Source organism: Zosterops lateralis (genome assembly GCF_965231275.1).
Source record: "Zosterops lateralis genome assembly, chromosome: 9".
Classification (NCBI taxonomy): Eukaryota; Metazoa; Chordata; class Aves; order Passeriformes; family Zosteropidae; genus Zosterops; species Zosterops lateralis.
The window spans coordinates 29,506,705-29,530,108 of NC_139769.1; the positions used below are offsets into that span (position 1 = coordinate 29,506,705).

The 23,404-nt window shown below is 42.8% G+C and overlaps 1 protein-coding gene across 3 annotated transcripts in view; it reads right to left on the bottom strand.

The window, feature by feature from the left end:
* Positions 1 to 513: 513 nt before the first annotated feature.
* Positions 514 to 23,404, bottom strand: part of KIFAP3 (kinesin associated protein 3) — a 68,895-nt gene continuing 46,004 nt past the window's right edge. For all 3 annotated transcript variants that reach the window (XM_083868042.1, XM_083868041.1, XM_083868043.1), the window contains exons 19-20: positions 21,741 to 21,840; positions 514 to 1,891 (exon numbers count right to left, since the gene is read on the bottom strand). In XM_083868042.1, coding sequence (XP_083724168.1) covers positions 1,786 to 1,891; positions 21,741 to 21,840 — 206 coding nt within the window. In that variant the 3' untranslated portion in view covers positions 514 to 1,785. The remainder of the gene's footprint in view (positions 1,892 to 21,740; positions 21,841 to 23,404) is intronic.

Sequence of the window (23,404 nt, forward strand, 5' to 3'; positions counted from 1 at the left end):
CTAATTTCTGGAAAAGCCTGACGAGCTAGTGCCAGTCTCAGAAGAAAAGCCTGAGTGTGCAGCTTGGGGAATTTCTCTCACAGCTATTAAATATAAAAAATATCTGAAAGCTTTTGACTAAATGTGGCACAATCTCTGGGCAAATCCACTGTGGGCTCAGAACAAAGGAAAGAATCTGGAAAGGTACAACACTGGAAACCTGTTAATGTAGTTCAAGTTTTCTGCCATGTTTCTTAGTGAGAGATTTTACCTATTCTAAGAAACTATGTAAGAATTAGTTAAAAGTGGTAAAGAAAATAATTTTTAAAATACTACTTAATCTTGGCAACGCTGTTCTTCCACCTACCTCCAGTGAGTGAAGCCCTGAACAAGAAGCCAGCACAGGGAGAAGGCTGAAAACTGGTATGAAATACCATGGCTAATTTTAGACTCCTTTCCAGTCACGCAGCTTGAAACACAGGGAGTAATGGTGCTTATAAAAGTACTTGCACACTTTGTAAAGATAACAGAGGGTTTCAAAACAATTTTTATTTCAAAGGTATTTTTGAAGTATAAGACTATGAGTTTGTCAGATTCCCCAAACAATCCATGCCTTTGAAGATCACCTTCCCAGCACAGACCCCAGTCTTTTGGAATTACTGGGGACTGGTTCTGTAGGATCAGCCCCTATTGCAAGTCAACTTTCTGTTTAAGCCATAAAGCAGGGAGGAAGAAGGAGAACAACAGATCTGCAAATCAACAGACATTAACTAAAGAAAAAGGATGAGGTAGAGGTAACTTTTCTGTTAAAAAGTGAAAATTTGAACTGCTGCCTTGGTAGCTGTGGCAGAGAGGGCATTATCATCCCTGTCTTCTGTCTGTTACAGTGGGCATGCAAAGCTGAAGAACAGCTTTAGCCTGAATTCCATTTGCAGGTTGTTTCAAAACATGACATAAACCAAAACCACATTGCAAGTCCAGCATGAAGGGGTCCTGGCCTGACTCTGCTGCTCAATGATCCCTGCTTAGATCCAGGCTTAAACCCTAGAAAGGACCAGGACAGGATGGATTTGTGTTTCCAGATAGGGAAGCTATAGGGGTAAAGGCTCTGCCTCTGGATTCTGAACCAAGTTACAATGTTTCTTGCTCTTGCTGGACCTCAGGATGGATGTGGCTGTCTTCTCTCAAGCTCGCAGAACTCTGTTTGAACACTAGGGTAAAGATATTCTGTTGTGTAGTTTCAAATTTTAAGTGTTTTCAACCATTTAAAATAGACTGTAAATGTATGAAGCTCCAGGGGACTGAATCTGTGCCATCTTTCCATTATTAAAATGTTCGGACCCAGGACTGGACTTTGGTCCAAACTCTGTGTCAGGGCAGTGCCAGGAGATGCTGGGGCTTACTGGTGTTCTGTGACTGAAGTGTGAGAGGGAAACAGTCCATGTTAAACACACTGCACATGGAGCACTCTTCTTAAGTGCCTTGTAAAACACACAAAACATTGGTTAGAAACACATTCACCACTGCTGACCACACAGGTTTTTATATTTAATAGAAATTAAATTAGTAGCTTAATATACATAATGTGAGACTTTCCAGTCCAGTAGTTTCCAATTCCCGCTTTCAAGTCACAGTTACTGTACAAAAATAATAACAACAAGGAGCAACCGAAGAGTAAACACTGCCACTAACAAAGGGGACCCAGAAAGGCTAGATTTATGTGGAGTTACACATGCCAAAGGATACAGAGAGTGGAGCCCTGGCGGTGCAGTCATGCAGGAGCAGGGCAGGGGCAGCGGGCTAGGCTCACCGCGCTCCGTAGCTGTAGTAGAAGGGCTCGTCGGGCCGGTAGCCGTAGGCAGTCACCGGGCGCCCGGGAACTGCGCTCTGACCGAACCCATCGACGTCAATGCTACAAAATAACAAGGAGAGAGAAAATGCAGGGCTTTGTATGGTATGGAAGGAACACCATTGCTGGTGGCTCAGCTCCTCCTGCTGATGCCTTTTCGGGCTTACCTAGAAACAGAGGCCAGACAAAGTTAAGGGAATAAAAAGCAGGTGTATTTGTTGAAGGGCCTTCAGGTATATTACAGGCAGAAAAAGCCCCCCAGGGGCTACACCCAAAAATGGACGACGGGTCACGGGTTTTCCCACTTCTATAAGTTTGGACCATTTGAATATTGGGGGTTAATCTTCCAATTCCAGCTTCAGGTAATGAAGTAATTTACCACAAGTTTTCTCCCCCCAACTCACTTTTGTTTCCATCTCTCAGGGCCTGAGGAAGTGAGGTGTCCCTGACTCCCAGGCCTGGACAGGAATTATGTCTGACCAAAATGTGAAGCCACTACCTAGCACTAGAGTTCTACACTAAAGAATTTCAGGATTACAAATGGATGAAAAAATATAAAAGCTAAAATCCTAAGGCGTCATTGCCACGGAGATGGTTTTGTGAGGAAACTTTGCCAGCCATGTTCCCCTTCTGGACACCAGTTCCCTGGTGGGAAAAGAAATGCTGCAGAGACATCAGTGCAACTCCAATCAGGGAAAGGCTTTCAGTTCCAAGACGAATCCCAGGAGAGACAAAAGTCTTCCCTCCTTTCACAGATTTACTGGCCAAGCACTTTACTTCCATGACTCAGCGTCTCCCTCTGTACATTAAAGTCACCATGTCCTTCAGGCTTCTGGCAAAACCTGTTGTAACCCTGCCCCACACAGCACATCTGAAGAGTCTCATTCCCTGCCTTCAGTCCAGTTCTGAGGTGCATGGAGAACACCAGTTAAAAGTGAGAATATCTGGTTGTCCTGGGTTGCAGTGTAGGATGTACACAAAGTATTTATTCTATCACCATCTTCATGAACACAGGTGGGGCAGTGTTTTTCCCAAGCCCCTGCCTCTTCTGCTAATGGCCCATCAACGCCTGGACAATGACTCACAGGTAACTCCCTCCAGGAGTTATCTCTGTTTAATGGGCCATCAAGGACCCACTTCACACTCCTCATCCCATTGTGAGATGCTCTGCCCAGGGGGAGGAGCCAAGCAGTCTCACCTGGATATAAGCTGGTATGTGGGACAGTGCAAGCAGCCCTGACCCACTGGATTCCCAGAGGACCAGAGCTACCAGACCTTTCTACAGGATCACTGCTTCAGGAAGACCATCTCATCTGGACTGCTTCCACCATCCTGCTCAGGTTGTATTCTGACTCTGTCAGTGGTCCTTTGTGTTATTGCATTTATTTTATTTTTACCTTTTTACCTTTTTTCTTATTAAATTATATTTCTGACTTGGAGCCTCTCACTCATTTTGCTTTCAAACCACAACACTGGTAAAAGATGGTGCTTCTGGTGGGATACAAGACTAGCAGCCAAATGGTGGAAGGAATTAATCACATACTGAAAAAGATATATATTAATGAGACAGCACAATTATTTTTGCATGTAAAGAGGCATCTTTTACACCTAGATAGTCCCACAACAATGAGTTAGATACTAAAACACAAGAACTGCATAGGGAAAAGTGGCTCATATTTCATGCTCAACAATAACTCATGCAGGAGGTAGAGAAAAAACGAGCATTGCCTAAGACACTGGATTACTGCCTATTCATAGCTATGTCACTTCTTAGCTTCCACTTCAGTAGGAGGACAAATGGAAAAGGATCCTGATTTATTGTCTGACTAAAGATGCATTGAAAGGAGTCGAACTTCTCCTCTGAAGACTGTCAAAACACAAAGAACCAAAGTGCTTTTGGAGTGGGGAAAAGCTGAACCTTATTACTGCCAATTATCCATATGGAACATGGGTTATGCAACAGTCAAGGCTGGGAAAGAATGACCCCTGCAGAAGATGTACAATGGGGGGGCCCCAGGCCCTGGCTCTGCAAGCAGCTGGCACTGCTGAATTGGTTGGGCTGAAAGGGCTCAGCTGCATGGGGGGGACCATGCCCATCACTGTCCTCACAAAGGCACTTTCCTTGGATTTTATCTCAGTGAGGTCCTAGAAAAGGATCCCTAGTGCCTGCTTTCTCAGAAAACAACTTCACTCATGGGATATCCTGATAGTCAGGTGAAGGTGGAATGTCTGAGGCTGAGATTTGTCCTGAGATGGAAGGGACATAATCAGCAGCCAAGCTGCACAGAAAAAAAAAAAAAAAAAAGTGAATGCATTCCTCCGGCCACCCATTCCTTCCTGTATCCACTCCCAAGTACTCTTACCCTTTTACAAGCCCATTAGGAAATGAGCTGGTGACCTCTGAGGCACCTTCCCCAGATGCCTCCTTTGTACCTGGCCAATAACAGCTTTCTCATTATCGGGCCTGAGGCTTTGAAAGAGTCCTGAAAGAAGGGATTAAGAGAAATCCTGTTACTTTGTGTTTATCTCTCATCTCCAGAAACCCCAAACCCAGCACTCACCTTAGCCAGTCCCTGCCTCTCCTGTGTCACTGATTTGCAGTGTGCAAAGGGATTGACAGACAGACCTCACCCAGGCTGCCCTTGGCTGCAGTGTCTCTGCATCAGGCCCAAAGCTCTTGTGAACAAGCCAACAAGGACAAGCATGAAGCTGACCGGTTTGTTCAGCAGTTCAGAAAACAAACCAGTGTCAATACCTTAAAGGGTTCTTTCAGTACTGTCAGTGCCATGAGTTAACAATGTACTAAAAGAAAGCGCAGTGGGAATTGGAAGTACAGGGTCCAGTTCTGTTGTGCTTCTACAAATTCCCAGTGACACCAGACACATTACACTGCAGAGAAGCAGGATCTTTTAAGGCTACCTTTAAACTCAGGAGTTTCATTGCTTTTCTCCAAAGATCCTTAAAACATCTACAGTTGATTTATAATGAAGAGCTATTTTAACAGAAAACGCTTTTCTGGGTTTACCTTTTCATGATGTTTTCTGTGACTATAACAATGTTAGTTGTGGATAAGTTGTTTTTATTACAAGTGTTGTAGAATTGGGGGCTTTTTTGCATTTCTGCAAACCACTGCAAAGCCCATTCTGGAATGATACACAAGTGAGTGAGGAGGTTGTGGGTGCCCAGGGCTGCTGACTGCAAGTCAAGCTTGCAGCAACCATGCCCAGGCTCACAGCAGTGTCATCCTCAGGTTTCCTGAGGCAAAGAGGGACACAACCAGGATCCTGAAACCTAAACTCCTTTATACAGCCCAAGCCAAACCACCACGGGTTTTGGCAATGAGGTGTAATAACGCCCTGAGCCACGCGGTGGCAATGGGCCTCTATCCCTGCAGGCTGAGCTCTTCCAGCCACTTCCCAGCTCAGTAATCCTTATTCAAAGAACTTCTAAATGTATTTAAATTGATAACGAGAGCAGGGGAAATATGGTTTCAATCACATTCTCAACAAATCAGTTTTTTTAATATTTTTTAAAATAAATGTGTAAGTAATTAGGTAAAGATCCCTAGAGTTTAAACTTTGAGGAGTATCAGTTATTTCCAAATGGTTCAGACATATGTTAGTGTCCTGAAGAAAACTGGAAGAGATGGATCAGCTGATAACTGCTTTGGACAGTCAAACCCCCCCCCCCCCCCCCCCAAACCAGAAAATCACATTAAAACACCTTGATCAAATCACTACTCTCTCTTATCTAAATATTTCCCTGAAGTAAATGAAGTCTTGACCATGCCTGCAAAAAAACTGGCTTCGTTTTTCCATGTTAGTGCTCTTGAAGCACACCAGCTTTGCCTGTTGGATTGTTTGCACTGGCAGCCTGCAGCACGGAGCCTGCTGGAGCTGAAGGGAAGGGTCCTGAGCCCAGGAGGTGACGCAGGGGCAGGACGACCACAGAGCAGCACATGCCTGCAGACCAGAGCCCAGCTCACTCCCGAGGCTGCCAGGACAAGGGCAGCACCCACCGAGGTGAAAACGGATTTAAAAACAAGTCCTGATGAATCCCTGCCCCTTCTGCCAAGAACAGCAGAAAGGGAGAGCCAGCAGAGATGGCAGGTCTGCGGCTGTAAACACTTGCTGGGTAACGACTGGCCTGAGATCATGATCTGTGCCATGTGTGCTCAGATTTATACCAGCAATCAACCTCAAGACTTGCTCTTATGAAAAACGTGTTGTTGGCTTTATGCTACAGCATCTACCAGGAAACTCAGTGCTCAGCAGAGCAAGCACCAAGCCTATCTTCCCGTAAATTAGGGACACATTATTATCCACTGAGGCAACAATACTTGTGCCTGAGCTAGTATTTTCTCCTCCCAGTGCTCCCTGCTATGTAACTGGGTACCCAGAAGTGCATGCACCCCTGCAGCTGTAGAGTGGATGTGGATCACAGAGCACCACAACAGCCTCAGTACATGGCTCAGGCTGCTGCCTCAATCTGCAAGTCACCGCAGGCAGTTCTCTCACAAATCACACACGTGCACAGAGCGGCGCTCGCTGCCACTCTGGCACAGCACAACTGTGCTCTTGTGCAGAGCTCTGCCCCTCGCCTGGGGCTGATGGAGTTAAACAGTGAACAGCCCAGCTAATTACTGTGTACTGCTAACCTCAGTTGCTGGTTCATTTTGAGACCCTTTAAAATATGAACTGTGTATTTTACCCCTATGCACTCTCTTAATGATTTGTTTTTTTTAGACTGAAATCACTTCCAGCCATCAGTTATACTCGAGGTCTCTACACATGCACTTCTCCAAGCACAAATATTTCTTTTTCCTATTGGTCTGCCAGCCCCTGTCAGAGCAAATTTCACTTTAAACTAAATGCTGTGATACTTAAAACCTCTTGGATTACTCAGGCTGCTAGTGTGATCTATGACCTTCCCCAAATGACAGCTGAACTTTCCAATTTGCTTGTACTGCTAGGGAACTGAGGAACACATGCCGAAGAGGAAAATGTTCCTGATGTGCATGAGTGAGGAGAGATTTCTTAACAGCCTTGCTTATTGATGCTTGCTCTGATTCAGAGCATCCAAATTAATATACCCTTGTACAATCTTAGGTGCCCTGCCAAAATTCAAGATGTAAAGACCAGTTGTGTCCTTTCTCCCAACAGGAAATGGCAGCCAGCATCCTGCTACATCCACAGAATCCTTTTGAACTAGATAGGCTTTGGACTAGACAGGTTTCATGGGGTGTGTGGAAGGCTCAGCAGGCTCTATCTAACAGGGAGCATTCCATGGGGAATCCTCAGCTGGGGTTCCTCTCCAGGTGTCTGTGCTGCTCCCCAGGACAGGGTATCAGGAGAGGCTGGTGAGCCTGGGCTGGGTAATTAACACCTGGGTAATTAACACCTGGGTGCAGAGCTCCCCTGACGCTGCACATCCCCACCCTGTCCACACCAGTGCTCACATTGGGACCAGTGCTGCTGCTGACAGGAGCTCTCAAACTACTGCCTAATTCCCAAGTTCTAATTCCTCCAGCAGGGCCTCAGAAAGGCAAGTCCAGCATCACTGGGGAGATTCTTGGTCAAAAGTAAACATTTGAAATCCAACTGAAAGCCCTCCAGCAGAATCCATGGATCTTGGAGTGATCCCAGCAGGAAGCACTGCCTGGGAAACAGGTCTGAAGCAGTTTGGCACACATTTTATCAGAGTGTTCTGTAAGATACTGTCACTGCCTGTGTAGGTGACAGTGGCCCTGGAAAAGCCTTTGGGGGTTAAATACCAGTTTAGGAGCTCACACTTCAGGGCCAAAGTTTCATTCATTCCTGCCCAAAATTAAAGCACCCTGGAATCACTGTCCCCCGAAAATGAACTGCAAGTTAAACACAGAGTGCTTCCACCAGAGCCAAGATTTCATCTCTAATTCTTTTCACTCTAAACTTCTAAAACCCTGTCAATCCTCCCTCCTTACTCTGCATCAACAAGCCCTCATGCCTCAAAGGCTCTCAGCTACTCAGTGGGGATACAAGATTTATAAGCTTATTAAAAATAAAATCTATTTTATTGTCCTGGGTTGCAGTGTAGGATGTACACAAAGTATTTATTCTATCACCATCTTCACGAACTGTTGAAACCAGGTGGGCTAGTGTTTTCCCAAGGGTGTCTTCTGCTAATGGCCTTTGGGGTGTCTTCTGCTAATGGCCCATCAACGCCTGGACAATGACTCACAGGTAACTCCCTCCAGGGGTTATCTCTGTTTAATGGGCCATCAAAGACCCACTTCACAACTCCTCATCCTATTGTGAGATGCTCTGCCCAGGGGGAGGAGCCAAGCAATCTCACCTGGATATAAGCTGGTATGTGGGACAGTGCAAGGGCACTTATCCACTGGATTCCCAGAGGACCAGAGCTACCAGACCTTTCTACAGGACACTGCTTCAGGAAGAGCACCTCACCTGGAGTGCTTCCACCATCCTGCTCAGGTTGTATTCTGACTCTGTCAGTGATCCTTTGTGTTATTGCATTTATTTTATTTTATTTTTACCTTTTTACCTTTCTTCTTATTAAATTATATTTCTGACTTGGAGCCTCTCATTCGTTTCGCTTCCAAACCACAACATTTATAAAAAAAAATCTATTGATTTTTAATTACATAGATCCTCTGACCTTAGTAAGACCAACCAAACACTATTTGCAACTCTAAACTCATCAGCAACCCTACCAAGTCCTAATGAAGGACTCAAACCCAAAGTTCTCCACATGCTCCAGTGAGCTGCTAGGAGGGGTTACACACGTGGCACCTCTGATCACACCTGCAGCTTTCCAAAACGCCTCCTGAGGATCAGAGAAAGGTGTTAGAACCAGAGGGGTTCTGAGCATCTTTCAGAAGCCTGATGTCAGCCTGATGTACAGTTCATAGCAGCCCCACTGTTTCCTCTGTACCTCCTCTCTCTATACACTGGCTATTATTGTTTCTAAAAATCAGACTTCACTCCCAAGCCATCCCCACCTCAGCCCAGGCAGGCGTTCAGAATTTCAGCCACACATCACTGAGGTCCAAAATTTTCTCTTCCATGAATCTACTCATGTGTGACAGTACAGCTCCCATCCTGTATTCCCTTATAAGCTCTCATGCCATGAAGCCCTGTATTCCACAATGCTGGATCAAGTTCCTGTGTGTAAAAGACAAAACAAATCAGCTGAATACTGAAGGCTGTACCTTCCCCTCAGGAGGTGCCAGAGCCGCAGGAGTGGCACACCAGTCTCTAATCAAGACAAGCACAGCATTATAACCTGTACAAACGACATGCGGTTCACTGATTAGAACACTTGCCAACAAGACACACAGAAGTTTGCCAGCAGCAAAGGCTGTATTTTTTTTCCTCTTATCTCAGTGGGTGTTTTTGTTTGTTCCTGAAGTGTTGATGAGTGCTGGTCTGGGACAAGGAGTGCAGTGCAAGGCAGTATAATGACACAGGGGATGCTCAGCCCTGCCAGCCCAATTAGCACACTGGCTGATGAAATCTGCAGCTCCCTCCCTTCCTCCCTCCCCAGGTTTCCTCTGCAGAGACCAGGCACAGAAAGGCAGGGAGAGCTGGGAACATCCAGCCCTGACCCATTGTACAAGCAGGGATTAAGGCATGATGTGCATCCAAGCACAGCAGGTGGGAAATGGTTTGGAATTCCACAGAACACACAAAGACCTCCAGCTTCTAAAGCTGTCTGCAGGTATGACACATTTAGCTAATCCTTTGCAGGTACCAAGGAACCATCACACTTGAACCAAGGCTCAGAGCCTCTGAAGCTGTGGACTCTGTGGCCTTTCTGCTGCTATTCCCTGGCAGCTGAGTACTGGATGGGATCCCATTCTCCCAGCACCAGCCATGGTAGGGTAAAGGGCATCAGAAAGGGGCACAGGCCTGTTGCTTTTGACCTTGCTTTAAGTCCAGGGATTTAGATGATAATCCCATTTCCTCCTACAAGCCAGTTACCTCTGGTTTGCCTTCACTGACCATAAATTTTCTGTCCTTCAGAGCAACAGCACAAACCATGGGTTATGGAGAAACTCCATACAACTGAGAAGCCTTCAGAAAAAACAATGTTTCTTTATATAATGTCCTGTAACTGTAGATTCTCCAACTACTGGTAATGATGTTAAACTATAAACCACAAGTCTACTAAATTCTGCCTCATGACCCCAAATTTTTCTCCCCTATTTTTTTTTTCATGCTTTCTATTCCTCAGGCTCAAGTGGGAGGGGAGTTTCCTGGCAGTGTCTGTGATTGTGCCCACTGCATCAATCACCCAAGTCCATCTCTACATTAGCATTAAACATTAGTGTCAATTAAACAGTAATATTGTATCTGCCCACAAGATAGAAAATATCCAAATGAACCTGTGCAATAATGCTTTAGCTCCCTCATGCATCATAATACAGCTTTTATGGATATGATCATGTCTCTCCTTCCATGTGATCCAGCTTTCTTCAGCATACTTAATGACTTAAAGTTTCCAATTGCTTCTGGACTTGTTGCCCAGTTGTATCTCAGCACAATACTGCTGTTTCTCCCATTTAATTACAAACAAATGGAAAGCTGACAATGGTGGAGAAATGAGCACTGTGTCTTCTGTGTCAGGCTCCAGCTATGCACCAAGCAATAACCACACCAAAATCCACTGGGGGAAGGCAGCATTAAAAAAAAAAAAAAAATAAAAAAAATATCCCAACTGAATAGTAAGAAAGCACTGAACCAAAAGCAAATGACCCTACTTAGCCAAATTCAGTGCGAGCCTTGCTTGAAAGCTGTAGCTCCTGCTATCCCTGCTCTGCAAACACAGCCTGGGATTTGGCCTCAGTTTCTTGCTGTCAGTTACCTGCTGTGTGATCCTGGACAAGTTGCTCCTTTTCTCCATGACCTCAATTTCCCACCGGAGTATTGGAAGAGAGAACACCCCAGACATTAAAGACGGCCAAATGACAAACTACAGTAATGAGAAGACTCAAATTATACTGACATAGACAGAAAAGACTTTTGCTTATTTCTGAAAGACCCTTTAGGAAAAAACCCAAAATATTATTTCTGCTCTGCCAGAAAAGCAACCAACCCCCAACAGAGCCAGGGGGCAAAACAGCAGCTCAAAGGCTGCAGTTGTTTCATGCAGCCACGTTGTTCCTTTGAAGGGCAGCGGAAGAACTCCTGTAGCATTCCTGCATTCAGGCTCACAGGTCTGCCACAAGGACAGGGAGTTTCTCAGCCATTCCCTACAGGATTTCTTAAAAGGTCAAGTGCACAGACAGAGCTGGAACGGAAATCAAGAGCTCTGGCTTTCCATTTTAAGCCTGACAGAAACATCTCCACTGCTCTTGGCTCAACAACTGTCCAAACCCACTGATTAGATACATCCATTTCTTAAGAATTAATTAAGAACTAAAACAAATTAAAAAAGCCCCAAGGAACAGGCAATAAAAAGCAAGATGTCCTTTCCTCCCCCTCTCTCCTTGCACAGTCCAAAGTATATGTGTCAACTCCATAAACTGAAAGAGTGCATTGCCTTAATCTGAACTGTGAATAGGCCTGGCCTGGGAAGCTTTCACACCTCTCTTTTAATTGTTTCCAGCAAGCTCAGTGCTGGGCTGGGTATAGAAAGCTTCATGCAACTGCCTGAGCAAAATAGGATGCTGAAGTTTCACAGAGATGACTGGTGTCACTGACCAGATCAGGATCTGCTCCAGCTTCCACCAGTCTTCCCATTTCCACACAGGAAATGTTCCTTGCTTTCTGTGCTAGAGCAGGTCACTGAAAATATACCCAGAAATAAGCAGCTGAAGCAAAAATGCAGCTTTTTGGTGGAGAATTTTCCCTTAAAATGTTTATACAAACTCCTCCAGCCCAAGCATAGCCACTCAGTTCTGTCCTTCAACACAAATGGGGCCAGAAGTTCCCTGCTGTGCACCAAAGCCTGGAGAAGGCAAGGCCACAGGGCACTGGTGACATGGTGCTGTCTGCAGGGCAGCCCGCTGTGGATGAGAATCCAGATGCTGGAGGGAAGGAGGGAGGGAGAATCAAGAAATCTGTTCTGCTCTGACTTCCAGCTGCAGCCAATAAAAGCTTTCAAAGCCTTTTCTGAAAGTTAACATTGCTGGGGGATTTGCAGCACTCACAGCAAATGCAGTTGCAGTGTAATTACTGATGAAGAAACTTTATATATTTTTTTTATCACCACAGTTGATTGTCCTGATTTCAAATACTTCTATAGATCAGCACAGGGCCCTAGTGAAATCTTGACAAGATCTATCCCAAATCAGCAATGATTTTAGTGAAAATCAAGAAGAAAGTAAATCTCAATGTCTCCTAATACTTTTTCTTAAGAATAACACTGGATATATCAGGAAAGAAGGCATATACAAATACAGACGAGGAATGTGTTCTTGGAGATTTATATCTTAAGAGTATTATTATTATATAAGAAACTCAAACAAATGAAAAATCAAATGTTTCCAGACCAAAAAGGATGATCAGGGAGTATTGGAAAAAATAAAATTTAAAAAGCTCAAAACCCTGAAGGCAAATAAACTCTGTAAGCCAATTTATTATTTTTTTAAATCTCTGAGTTAAAACCCCATCATCTTAGTTTTCCAGAGGGAAAAGGGTGGGTCAGTCTTTGGAGTTGGATGGCTGATGCTGATAAACACAGAATCAGAATAAAGTTTTAGAATCAAAACAATTTTAAGTATTTGGCAAAGAAATTAAATTGATGTATTAATTTTTATGCTAGAAACTTGTTCAGAGCACATGTTCAGTTCAGATAATAACCACAAGAAATATCCCACTGATATATGGGCCTTTTTAAAACTCCTCATTTTAAGTTTAATTTTGAATCCTGTGAGCATGCTTAGGCCCAGCACACCAAACACCCCTCACTTTATTACAGTTTTAAATCTTTCTTCCAGATCTGGCCTTCCAACCACTTGTCTTGATAAAATAGTTCACTTGAAAAAGGAAAGCTCAATAAAATGAATTACAAAACCAACAAGATTAAACTGATTGTGCTGTTTTTGTACAGTGCAGCCGAATTCTGCAAATATGCTGCTGGCTGTGGTTTGGCATTTAACAGCATGTGATCAGTGAGAAGGAGGAAATTTTATTCTCATTAACTGTTGCAGATTTACTGCAGTGAAAAAGGGCTATGTAACCTGAGAAGTGACAGAATGGAAAGATCAAAGCAGCAGTCTGGAAACTAAATAAACCTTCTGGCTACTTCCTGCAAGGAAAATTCACTTTGGCAATGTAAAACAGAGTCCAGTTAAAAACTACTCTCAGTTTTATGAGCTGTCACAGCAGCTTGAGTGGTTTGGACCAGTCAAGTTTAGAACATTATATTTCCTTGTTTTTGTCTCAGATACTTCTGTAAGCAGTTTTATAGTTTCTTTTTCTTCTTTTTTTTATTTTTAAAGAGAAAAATAAAATTCTTTTCTTTTGGTTGAAATTGAGAAGGTCACAGCTAAACTCATTAAAAACAAGCAGGTCTTCATTTGCACATTCCATTCCCCTTTACTACATTTTAATATTTTACTTTGAGATTTATATGCAATGTACATTTGCTTTAATAACTCTTCCGCATTCTGTTCACTTATTGTTTAATATAAGTGCAAATCAGTTTACAGAGCCCAGATGGCTTGTAACCAGGGAGCCAGTCTATTCCTAGTAGCACATCTGGAGGGACTGAGCAGCAGACAGAACGTGGGAATTAATTAATGCTACATTTCAGAAGAGACAGACCCAGGTTTGGGGGATTTTTTGGTAAGACATTCCAAAGGACTTGAGCTCACTGCTCCAGCATTTGGGTATTCTTTTAAAATTCTTAATAGCCACCTAAACCATGATGGTTAAATGAGGCCAACTGCAGGTGGAATATAATAAAATAAAAAGCAACTAAAAAAAATGTAAAAGAAGTGACTGCAAATGAAAGAGGCCCAAGTATCCTGTATTTCAAGAGAGCTGAAGTGCATTAAAACCTCACTACTTATTCTCTTCCCAAACGGCATCTGCAACTTGCTGAAAAAACTGCTATTTTAACTGTGTTAAAATATTCCCCAGCAAGCTATTTCATCTCTCCCATACTGCTGCAATTGTTGGGAGCAATTAAACCTCTCTTACAGTAAATGAAATAAGGGCAACCTGATCCTTCCCAGCTCCAGACCACACACCTTGGCGAGGTGGTGTGGTCTGGTCACTGTGGGAGCACTCAGAAGAGCCCTGCCCTGTTCCAGCTCTGGCACCTGGCTCTGGAGGAGCAACATCCCTTCTCCTGCTCCAGCTCTGGCACCTGGCTCTGAAGGAGCAACATCCCTTCTCCTGCTCCAGCTCTGGCACCTGGCTCTGGAGGAGCAACATCCCTTCTCTTGCTCCAGCTCTGGCACCTGGCTCTGGAGGAGTACTTCCCTTCTCCTCACCTGTGCTTCCCAGCCTACCTTGGCTATTACCTCTTAAGGACTGTGGGCATTGGCTGTGTGTGTGGAATACATGGAGAGCTGCTTGGCAGCTTCTCCTGATCCTAAGAACACATTGAAAACAAATAAACACCCAAGTACATTCAAAAGTTGTTGTAGATCAAATATTGGATATGAATAATATTGTCCTTTAATGGATATTCCTCAGTTTACAGCTCTAATTCTTCAGTGGTGCGGAAGTTCTCCAAACTCTGGGAAAATCTCATTGATGAATATGGGCCACAGGGCAAAATCTTCATCTTCTGGAATAATGAGACCCTTGTCTTCAAAAATGCTCCAGTAACTGTCCACAGCATAACAGCAAAATTTGATTAGATCCTTATTAGTGACATCTGAACTGGATTATATGATCAGGTTGAAGCCTTTCTCTGAACAAGGCTTTGAGAAGCCAGTATGAAAAAAATAATGAAGTGACAGCTAGCAGGAATATGAGCACTACTCAAAAAAAAAAACCCCAAAAAAACCAAACCAAACCAAACCAAACCAAACCAAACCAAACCAAACCAAAAACCACCCAGAAAAGGATGGAGAGCTCTAGTTTAGTACTGATGCAGAAACAAATTACTGTAAGACACAAAGAAATTCAAGCTCACATTCAAAAAGCTCTTAACAATGAAGCCTTCCTGTTCTGGAAGCACCACAGCCACTTTTCAGTACAGAGAGAGAATAACTACACAGTGAATTTTGGGTCATTTTAGGCCATGATCCAGGCAGGAACTGAAGCACTCAAGTGAAGCCATTCAATAAGCTTGTCTCAGACTGTGACCAAAACCCTCCAAAAAGCAGCAATTCCCACTTTCTTCTCACATTCTTTTAGATGCACAATCTCAGTTCCAGGGATTTGTAGCACTGAGGAACAAAATTTCTCTGCCAGTTCCCCAGGAAGTCAGTGCCTTTAACTTCTATAAAACTAAACATGTAGGCACAGTTAGGACAACAGAGTATGATAAAAAGGTGACTCTCCTGCTACTAACAAGGTTTCTGTGGGATTAAAAGAAAAAGAACACAAACCAATCAAAATAAACTCTCTTTGTGTCCAGGAACTTCATAGGTTCTTTAAGGCCTTTTCAAATTTGTTTCAGTGGGATTTACAATTTGCTAATACTGATGTGTGATAAACTAATAAAACCTGCCTGCAAGGTTATAGGCCCAATTTACTTATAAACCCTAATTCGATTCTCCTGGGAAATGCAAATTAAATAGTGTCCAAATGGCAGAAGCTGAGTAAAACTCTGCTGAACACATTGCAAAGGCAACTAAGTTGGGTTTTGTTTTTAAAATAAGGTTAATTATGGAAAAGAAGAAGTACTGCACAGAACTGTAAAAAATACCACTAAGGTAAAATGGTTCAAAGTAGAATCCTCTTGTAATAGTAATTTATACTCTTCTAGGTTTTCTTTCCATTAATGAAAAGATTTTATACTCCCTATATATCCACCTCTAAGACAGGGAAGTATTACTGACTGTTCAAATAAGGAGGAAAGAGATGTGGGTACTTTCAGCACAGATCCCACAGGAGAACATCTTTTGTCTAAAGGAGGATGAAACAGTTTGTTCTGCCACTGATCCCTGCTGCTGTTTGCTAACACAGTAGGTTTTCACCCTCAGAGACAGACTGCAATATGATTCTCACCTCCTGAAAGGCTGGGAAAGGAAATGTTCCAGCTTGTAAATAAACTGTGCTGAACTTTACTGAAAATACAAGATGGATGAGACACACTCCCTGGCAGGGTCACTAAGATCACCAATTCCTTCAGTCCTTTCCTTTAGCAAATCTAATTGAAGATGAGGATCTATATGGAATATAGCTCTAAATGTCAAAGTAAGATGTTACAGGTACAACCATTTAAAGGCATTTTGATAATCATTCACACAGTGCACATTTGCCAGCACCTGCTGCAGTTCCTGTACCTGACCCAGATGGGAGCTGGGACTCATGACTAGGAATTCACACCACAGGGCAGCAATCAGTGGCAATGAAGGGCTACAGCTCTAGGTTGTTCCACCATGAAAACTCCCACCAGATTTTCATCAGGGTTTCTGAGTGAAAAAAGGCCACAGATATGAGCATTCTTGCCACTCAGGGTGGACTTTTAGCACATGCAGACATCACACATGGTTAGCTCAGTTATAGATAAGCCAAGTCACACTGAGAGTGTTGGAGCACCAGGACCTGTGGCCAGGTCCTGTTTCCATCAAGCCCAGACACAAGAGCCTGGCTGTGCACCCTGGAATTTGCCAACAGCAGCCACAGCTCTGCTGGGCCAGCTCAGAGCAGCCTGAGAGGGCCTGGCTCCAGACACTGAGCTCACAAAACATCCCAATGACCTGCCATGGCAAAAACAAGACATGCAGCTACAGCTTTAGGCTGTAAATCCAGGCAAGAGGAAAGATGTTCCACCAAGGACAGAGACATGCAGTCACCCCATAAAACTGGCTGTGCTTGACATGCCAAACCTCACTGCTTCCTGGGGAGCAGCCTCAGTCAGATCTCTGTTGGGAAGAGCTGGGAGTGCACATGCTGGGAACAGCACACACAGAAAGGCCTTGTCTCAGAGAAAATGAGGATTGTGCAATGGCAGCTCTGCTGCATTTTATAACAAGGTTAAAGGATCCTGCACTGGAGAAAATTTCTTCAGGGAAAAAAAAAGTTCTGTCCAGCTCTAGCATTCCTAACTATTAATCTTTTCAAAGCTACAGACTGAGAAGATTTGAGAACTCTGTTGAAGATATTAACCAAAAACTGGCTTTTGCAGTCAGAGTTTGTACCATTACCTAGCTGTAGCTGGGAAAGGTTAAAAAGTGGCCTCTTCCCCAAAGGAAGTGGCCTCTTGCCCCAAAGGGCAAGAAAAATACTGTAGCTATCTCTATTATAAGGTATTTAGCCATCACTATTATGTTTGTGTCTTAAGAAAGTAATTAGTCTCCAGAAGGTGATTAAAATTTGATGAATGACCATAGATTCTGGAAGATGTCTTTCAGCTGGTCTTTATCCCCTGCAGCTCAGACACTAAGCTGTCATCATCTCAGCCAAAGGTGAGCAATTTTTGTTTGCCACAATCATAAAACCTTCACTCAATATTAAGCCTTATCAGAACCAGAAACCTTGCATTCAGATTTTAATAACAGATGAAAATTTCAAATCTATGCCTAATGCCCATCTGTTTCTGAAAGACAGTAAGATGATTCAAAGCTGATAATCTAATCACAAAAGTTTTTTCCTAGCCAATGAAAAAAACCTGGATAGAAGCTGTCAAAACAACCTCCTCAGCCACGTCTTTTCTGCTGAATGGAAACCATACCCTTCAATCTATCTGCATTCTGCTCCAAACCTTTGAGGAAAACAAGCAATGCTGTTTATGGACTTTACCACTGGTCCTGTGGATGTTACATTCTGAAATAATTCTATTTATAGGCCCCATACATAACAATACAGTTCAGGGCTAAGAGCTGTAAAGGGAAGCTGCAAAACACACAAGCCAGTTCCCCAGAAACAAAGCATTTCTCAGGGTGGCACTATCAGGAAAATGGCAGCTGCCCAGGTCTTCACTTTTGTGCTGCTTCTGCTTCATGATGACAAGTAACAGAAATAACAATTATCAGGATGTGAACATGTCTTGTAGATTTGCATGCAAGCAAATCTACAAACTGAATGCAGGGCCAGATTCTTTTACAATTCTTTTCAAAGCTCTTTACTTCACAATGCAAGAACTGATCATGTGAGGTGCATCTCAACTCCTGAGAATAACACTACTCCAGGTTTCAAAGGAAAAGTCCAAGACAGCCCATGAAGGGAAGGCAGTGTCTTTGAAAAAAAGCCTCCAAGACACTCCACCTAATTCCTCAGATCAACAGATGTTTTTACTGCCAATGCTGTCACTTCATGTTTCCCTCCCGAAAATGACAGGGGAGAACAGCCAGAATGTGGTAACCCAGTGAGTGCAGATTTTTAATTCCTGTTCTGCTTGACTTCACAAAAGCATTTCCCTACCCTCCTAAGCCTGTGCAGCAGCTCTAGGTGTGTAGGCCCAGTGTCTCCTGGGACAGGGACTCCATAAGAGATGCTTGTGGGACCCCTGCTGGATTACAGAAGAGTCAACAACTTCAGATCTGCACCTTCAGACACAGTTGCTGTTCCAATTGCCCTGAACTTTCCCAAATGAAAGAGCATGGAATTGCAATGGCAGAGAGAGTGCCCTGGATCTCTGCTAGCACAGCATCCCCCAGCCAAGGAAGTTGATGATATAAATGGAGTAACAACACGACAGGTGGCATGGGCTGTTATCAAACATTGCTCCAGGGAAAATCTTCAAAACAGTTTGAGTTTCATTGTGGCCCTTGACAGCCCCTCCCCATTATCGCATTTCTTTGGCTCCAAGAATTAGGATAGTGATCAGAACGCATTTAATCCCTGGTAGTGCACTGAGGGCACCAACAGCAGTTCAACATGAACTCAGTTTCTCAGTGATATGCAGCCACTAAAAACGTGGGACTTGTTGGCTGCCTTTTCAGCCCTCCTGGAGGCAAGGGGAAGTCCTGATCCACTCTGAGCACATTGCAAGGACAGGAAACAGTCTCAGAGAAATTAAAGAGGTAACATATCCTTATTCTTTCTCATAGGAATGCAGAAAGGAGAGGAAAGGATTAAATTATTCAAGGCTGAGTAGCAAGGAGTCAGCTCATGGTTGTTACCTACCTCAAAATTCACAGGGTGGTCTTAAATGGCAAAGAGTCTCTCTCTTAAAGAGTCTTCAGAACTCACCCCATTGCTGAGCAGAAACTGCTCCTATTACAGAATTGAAAAGCCTAATATAAAAGGCAAAGACCAGAAGACACAGGCACAACAAATAAATGTATAATAAATAAAGTATAACAAATGAAAACACAAAAACCAAGAATCTACTCATAATTAGCAATCTCTCTCTGAACTTCCAAAACATGTTACTATTAACTGACTTGCTAATTGTCTATGAAAACCACAACTCAGCTTTCTAGCTAAAAAAGCTTCTGAATACATATTCAAATATTAATAATAGAAAAATGAACCATTTTTATAACGAAAATCTTGATTTATTAGAAGCTGGAACTGGTTAAAAATAAATCCTTGACATAAGGTTCTTGTTAGCTTTAAACTGTAAGCACAAAAATACCCTAGAATTATGTTTTGGTATGGCTGAAATGTACACTATATAACACATAAAAAGCGCCTTGACTTGCTGCTATTATTTTTAATTAGGCTCTGTAGCACGTATGGTTTTACCTTCCAACACCAGCTCAAATTGGGAGAAGGGAGCTGCAGACTCATGGGACTGGCAATTCCATGGCTCATGCCTTGGAGCACTAATGCATTTTACATTAGGTCTGAGCATCAGGAAATCCTGGCTGCTGGCGCCAAGCAGTTTCAGCCTATAATGACCCACATGTGAAAAGTCGGATTCGCCACTCAGCTGCCAGTATCTATTCTATCAAACAATTCACTCCTGCTCTGCTACAAATAAGACAGAACATTTGCAGCACTCCACACTGTTTCCAATTAGACTGCGCGTCTGGACTGCAGATAAGCCCGTGGAGCAATCATATTGAAAAAAGTCTTCCTGGAAAACAGAGTTCTAGTGAGAAATCCCAATGTTTCAAAAGACCATCATCAATGAGCCAACTTGCAGTTTTACTGTTTTTATTCTTGAGGTGAGCCTTCAGAATGCCTTGAAACACACAAGAAAATTCTACAAATACTTAGTTTAACTAGGTATATACCAGATGTATTTTGCTACTCATGTTAGTTGGAACACAATCCAATTAAAAAGCAGGTTACTATTGGAACTCCCTGATGAGGGACTGCAGTTTGAGGCTGACTGATGTGCCTTCACTTTTAACCAAGGACACTGAATGTGGTTTTGTTTCACAGCTGAAAGCTCTCTGGCAAAACAAAAGTATCTTGACAGGGAGTTTCTCTAAGTTTACTGGAAACAAAGGAGTCCACAAGCTCTACCCTACACCTTTCCCCACACCTTCAGGGGGGCTTGAAGACTGTTGGGAGCACCCTCCAGTGTTCTGGTGAACAGAGAAATCCATCACCTCGTGGGCTGTGTGTCTATTCTGAAGTTAAAAATGGTGAGTCACCCACTGAGGCCCCAAGAGCAGCACAGAGCTCACACTCACCTCAGTTTCTCTCCCACCTGCAAGCTCTGCAACAGAACTTGCACATTTGGAAATGATCAGCAGAGGCACCAGCATCCCCTTCCCAAACACAGACTCACACTACTCTAAACTTGATGCTTACTGAGTATAAATATTTACTTTTTTTTAGAAGATCTATCTCAAATCCTGCCATTTTTTTCCTGAGCACGTTAGTTTTAAGGACAATTTTAATTTGTCCTTAAAAATGTTACCACCACTCCAACCCTTACTAAATGTTCAGCTTTCTGGTCCATCACAGGTAGAATAAACAAACAAAAGTAACTGTCCACCACGCTTGATTACTTACAAGAAGCCCAAGGAAGAGAGGAAAATCTTTTTTGCTTCAGCTGTACATATTGTGAATAACTTACATTTTACAAATGGTGACTAAAGTTGTGAGTGGTGAAAAGAACATCCTCCCTTTGGAAAGAAACATCTTCAGCCCCAGGGTTGGGCATATCCAGATAGCTGGGTCCTGTTGAAGTGAATGCTGTACCTTGACTATCAAATGTTTGAACTATTTCCTGCTCATGAGTGCACAGAATTCATGCTTTATAAAAAGGCACTTCCTAAACTCCATAGCATCAGGATTCATGAAGATTCCTTTCTTGGAAATGAGTCTTTTCTATTTTGAACTCTCATGGGAGAAGTTGACTCAGAAATTCAAACTGGAACTGCTTGCCAACATTGAGAAGGAGAGGTCTTTGACCAGAGGGGAAATTTAGAGAAAGATCTCCCAGAATATCAGCAAAAGCTAATGTATTTTGCTCCTACAGCCCATTTTCCAAGTATCCTCAGGAATCTAATTGAAAATAGCTTGGGAAGACTTAGGTTAATGGAAAAATACCAAAAAAACTCCAGACCCACAGCAGCTGAAAGACTTTTTTTGAATTTAAGAATACTGGAAACAAACATCATCTGGGTAATCAGCATCTCAAGCCTCTCTTTAGGTGTTTCTCAGTGTCTGAAGAGTATTTCAGTAGTTGTCATAACAGGTGGTGTGTTCTGTGTTATTGTTCTCTTCTACAGCTTTTGCAAACCTGTGATGTATTACAACACGTTAGCATGTTAAAATAGACGTGATTCAGACAACAGACCAGAACTGCTTGTGCAGTGTAAATCATTCCTGCTGCTATGGGGGCAAAAATTACTCAGCACTACAAATGAAGCCCTATAAAGAAACTTGAAGAGCCATTGTTGGATGACAAGAATTCTTTACTAGGAGCAACTTACTTGCCAGAGAAGGGGTGCTGCCCAACCAGGTCTCCATTCTGAAGTTGGTAATCCCCGAAGATATCCGGACTCACCGCTCCATCGGGGGCTATCAGCCCATCTACAAAAACAAAATATGGTGACATGTAAAGGAGGAGGACTGAGGGTAAGTGGGCAAAACCATCTGTCCTGGTTTCTTTTAGCAATTCAGCAGGAATTAATTTAAAGTATTTCTGTGAGGAACAAAAAGCCCACTGCCCTGAAAAATGCTATACCTGAGAAATATTGGTATATATATACATAGGTATATATATATACATATATAGAGCCTATATTATAGGCTTCTTCAAGCCTACAAAAGTTGTTTCATGACAAATCTTGTGTTACCCATCAAAGTAAGCCCAGAGAGCAAGTAATCAAAAAGGTAAAACATTAAACTGGGCCAGCAGCATAAAAATAAAAGGCAGCAAAGGTCTTAATTGTTCAGACTCTACACTGCACCACTGTAACTCTTCAAACTTGTTGAGAAGTTGAGAACAAGAAAGTGACTTAAAACCTATTTCTTTTATCTTGTTCATCTTTTAATATCTCAGAGCTCTTTCCCACAAGAGCAAGCTTTTCATGTGATATCCTCTTAGGAACACAGATTACAGGTTTTTTGTGCTTCCTTTACATTACAGCATGGGCATATGAAGATGCAGACATTTGTAAAGCCAGAAGTATTCCTTAAAGGCTTCACAGTCTCTGCTTGCTTTATGAGGAAAAGAAAATCAGGAGCTAACATCTTCCTTCTGTTACATCAATGTAAATCCAGAGAGTGTCTTTGAAGTAAAGTCACTGAACTGACCCCAGCTGAATGAGAGCCCAGTTTAACTCTTTGCTGTTCCCATTCACAAAACACATTTCTTTTTAATATTAAAGGCACAGTTCTTACTTGGCAATTAGCATTAGGCTCTAATCAGATAAAACAAGCTCTTTCATTAAAATAGACCCTGCATTAGTTTGTCTCCATTACTGTATGAAAATGATTCCAGACTTGAAGTGCACAAAGCATCCCCATAAAACCAGTGCAGAAACAGGTACACCAAGACTGGTACATTAAGAGTTTGAGAGAGGGAAGAAAGAGATTCCTAATGACTAGGAAGTTACAAATGCCATTCCACTTTAAAGAAAAAGAGATAAGATCCAGGGAGTCACAGGCCACTTAGCTTAACCTCTGTGGTTTCAAAACTACTAAAACTGCCTGCACAGGAAGTGGTGGAAAGTTACTTACAGACACAAGGGCTTAGAGATGACGACTCTGGCATTCAAACAAATCTCCCTGTGCTTTATGAATTTACCTGATGTTTTTTGAAGATAATATAGTGACAAGTGATAAAAGGAATACAATTGACACATCTAGATTTCTAACAGACATTTGATGAGGTGCTACAGAGATTCATTTAGAAGATAATACCTCATGGGAAAGTGACTGAATGCAAGGCAGCAGATTGCAAATGAAAAATGCCAGCCGTGATCAGACGACATTTTAGCAGCATCAGATTGCTGTACATGGCCATGTTCTAATTGCAGACATGTGTGTACAGTATGTGCAGGAGTATGACTTGACAAGCAAGTGATCTGGCAGGGATCAATATTCCTGTCTCTCAGCATGTTCAGCGGGACACAGGTGCCCTGTGACATCA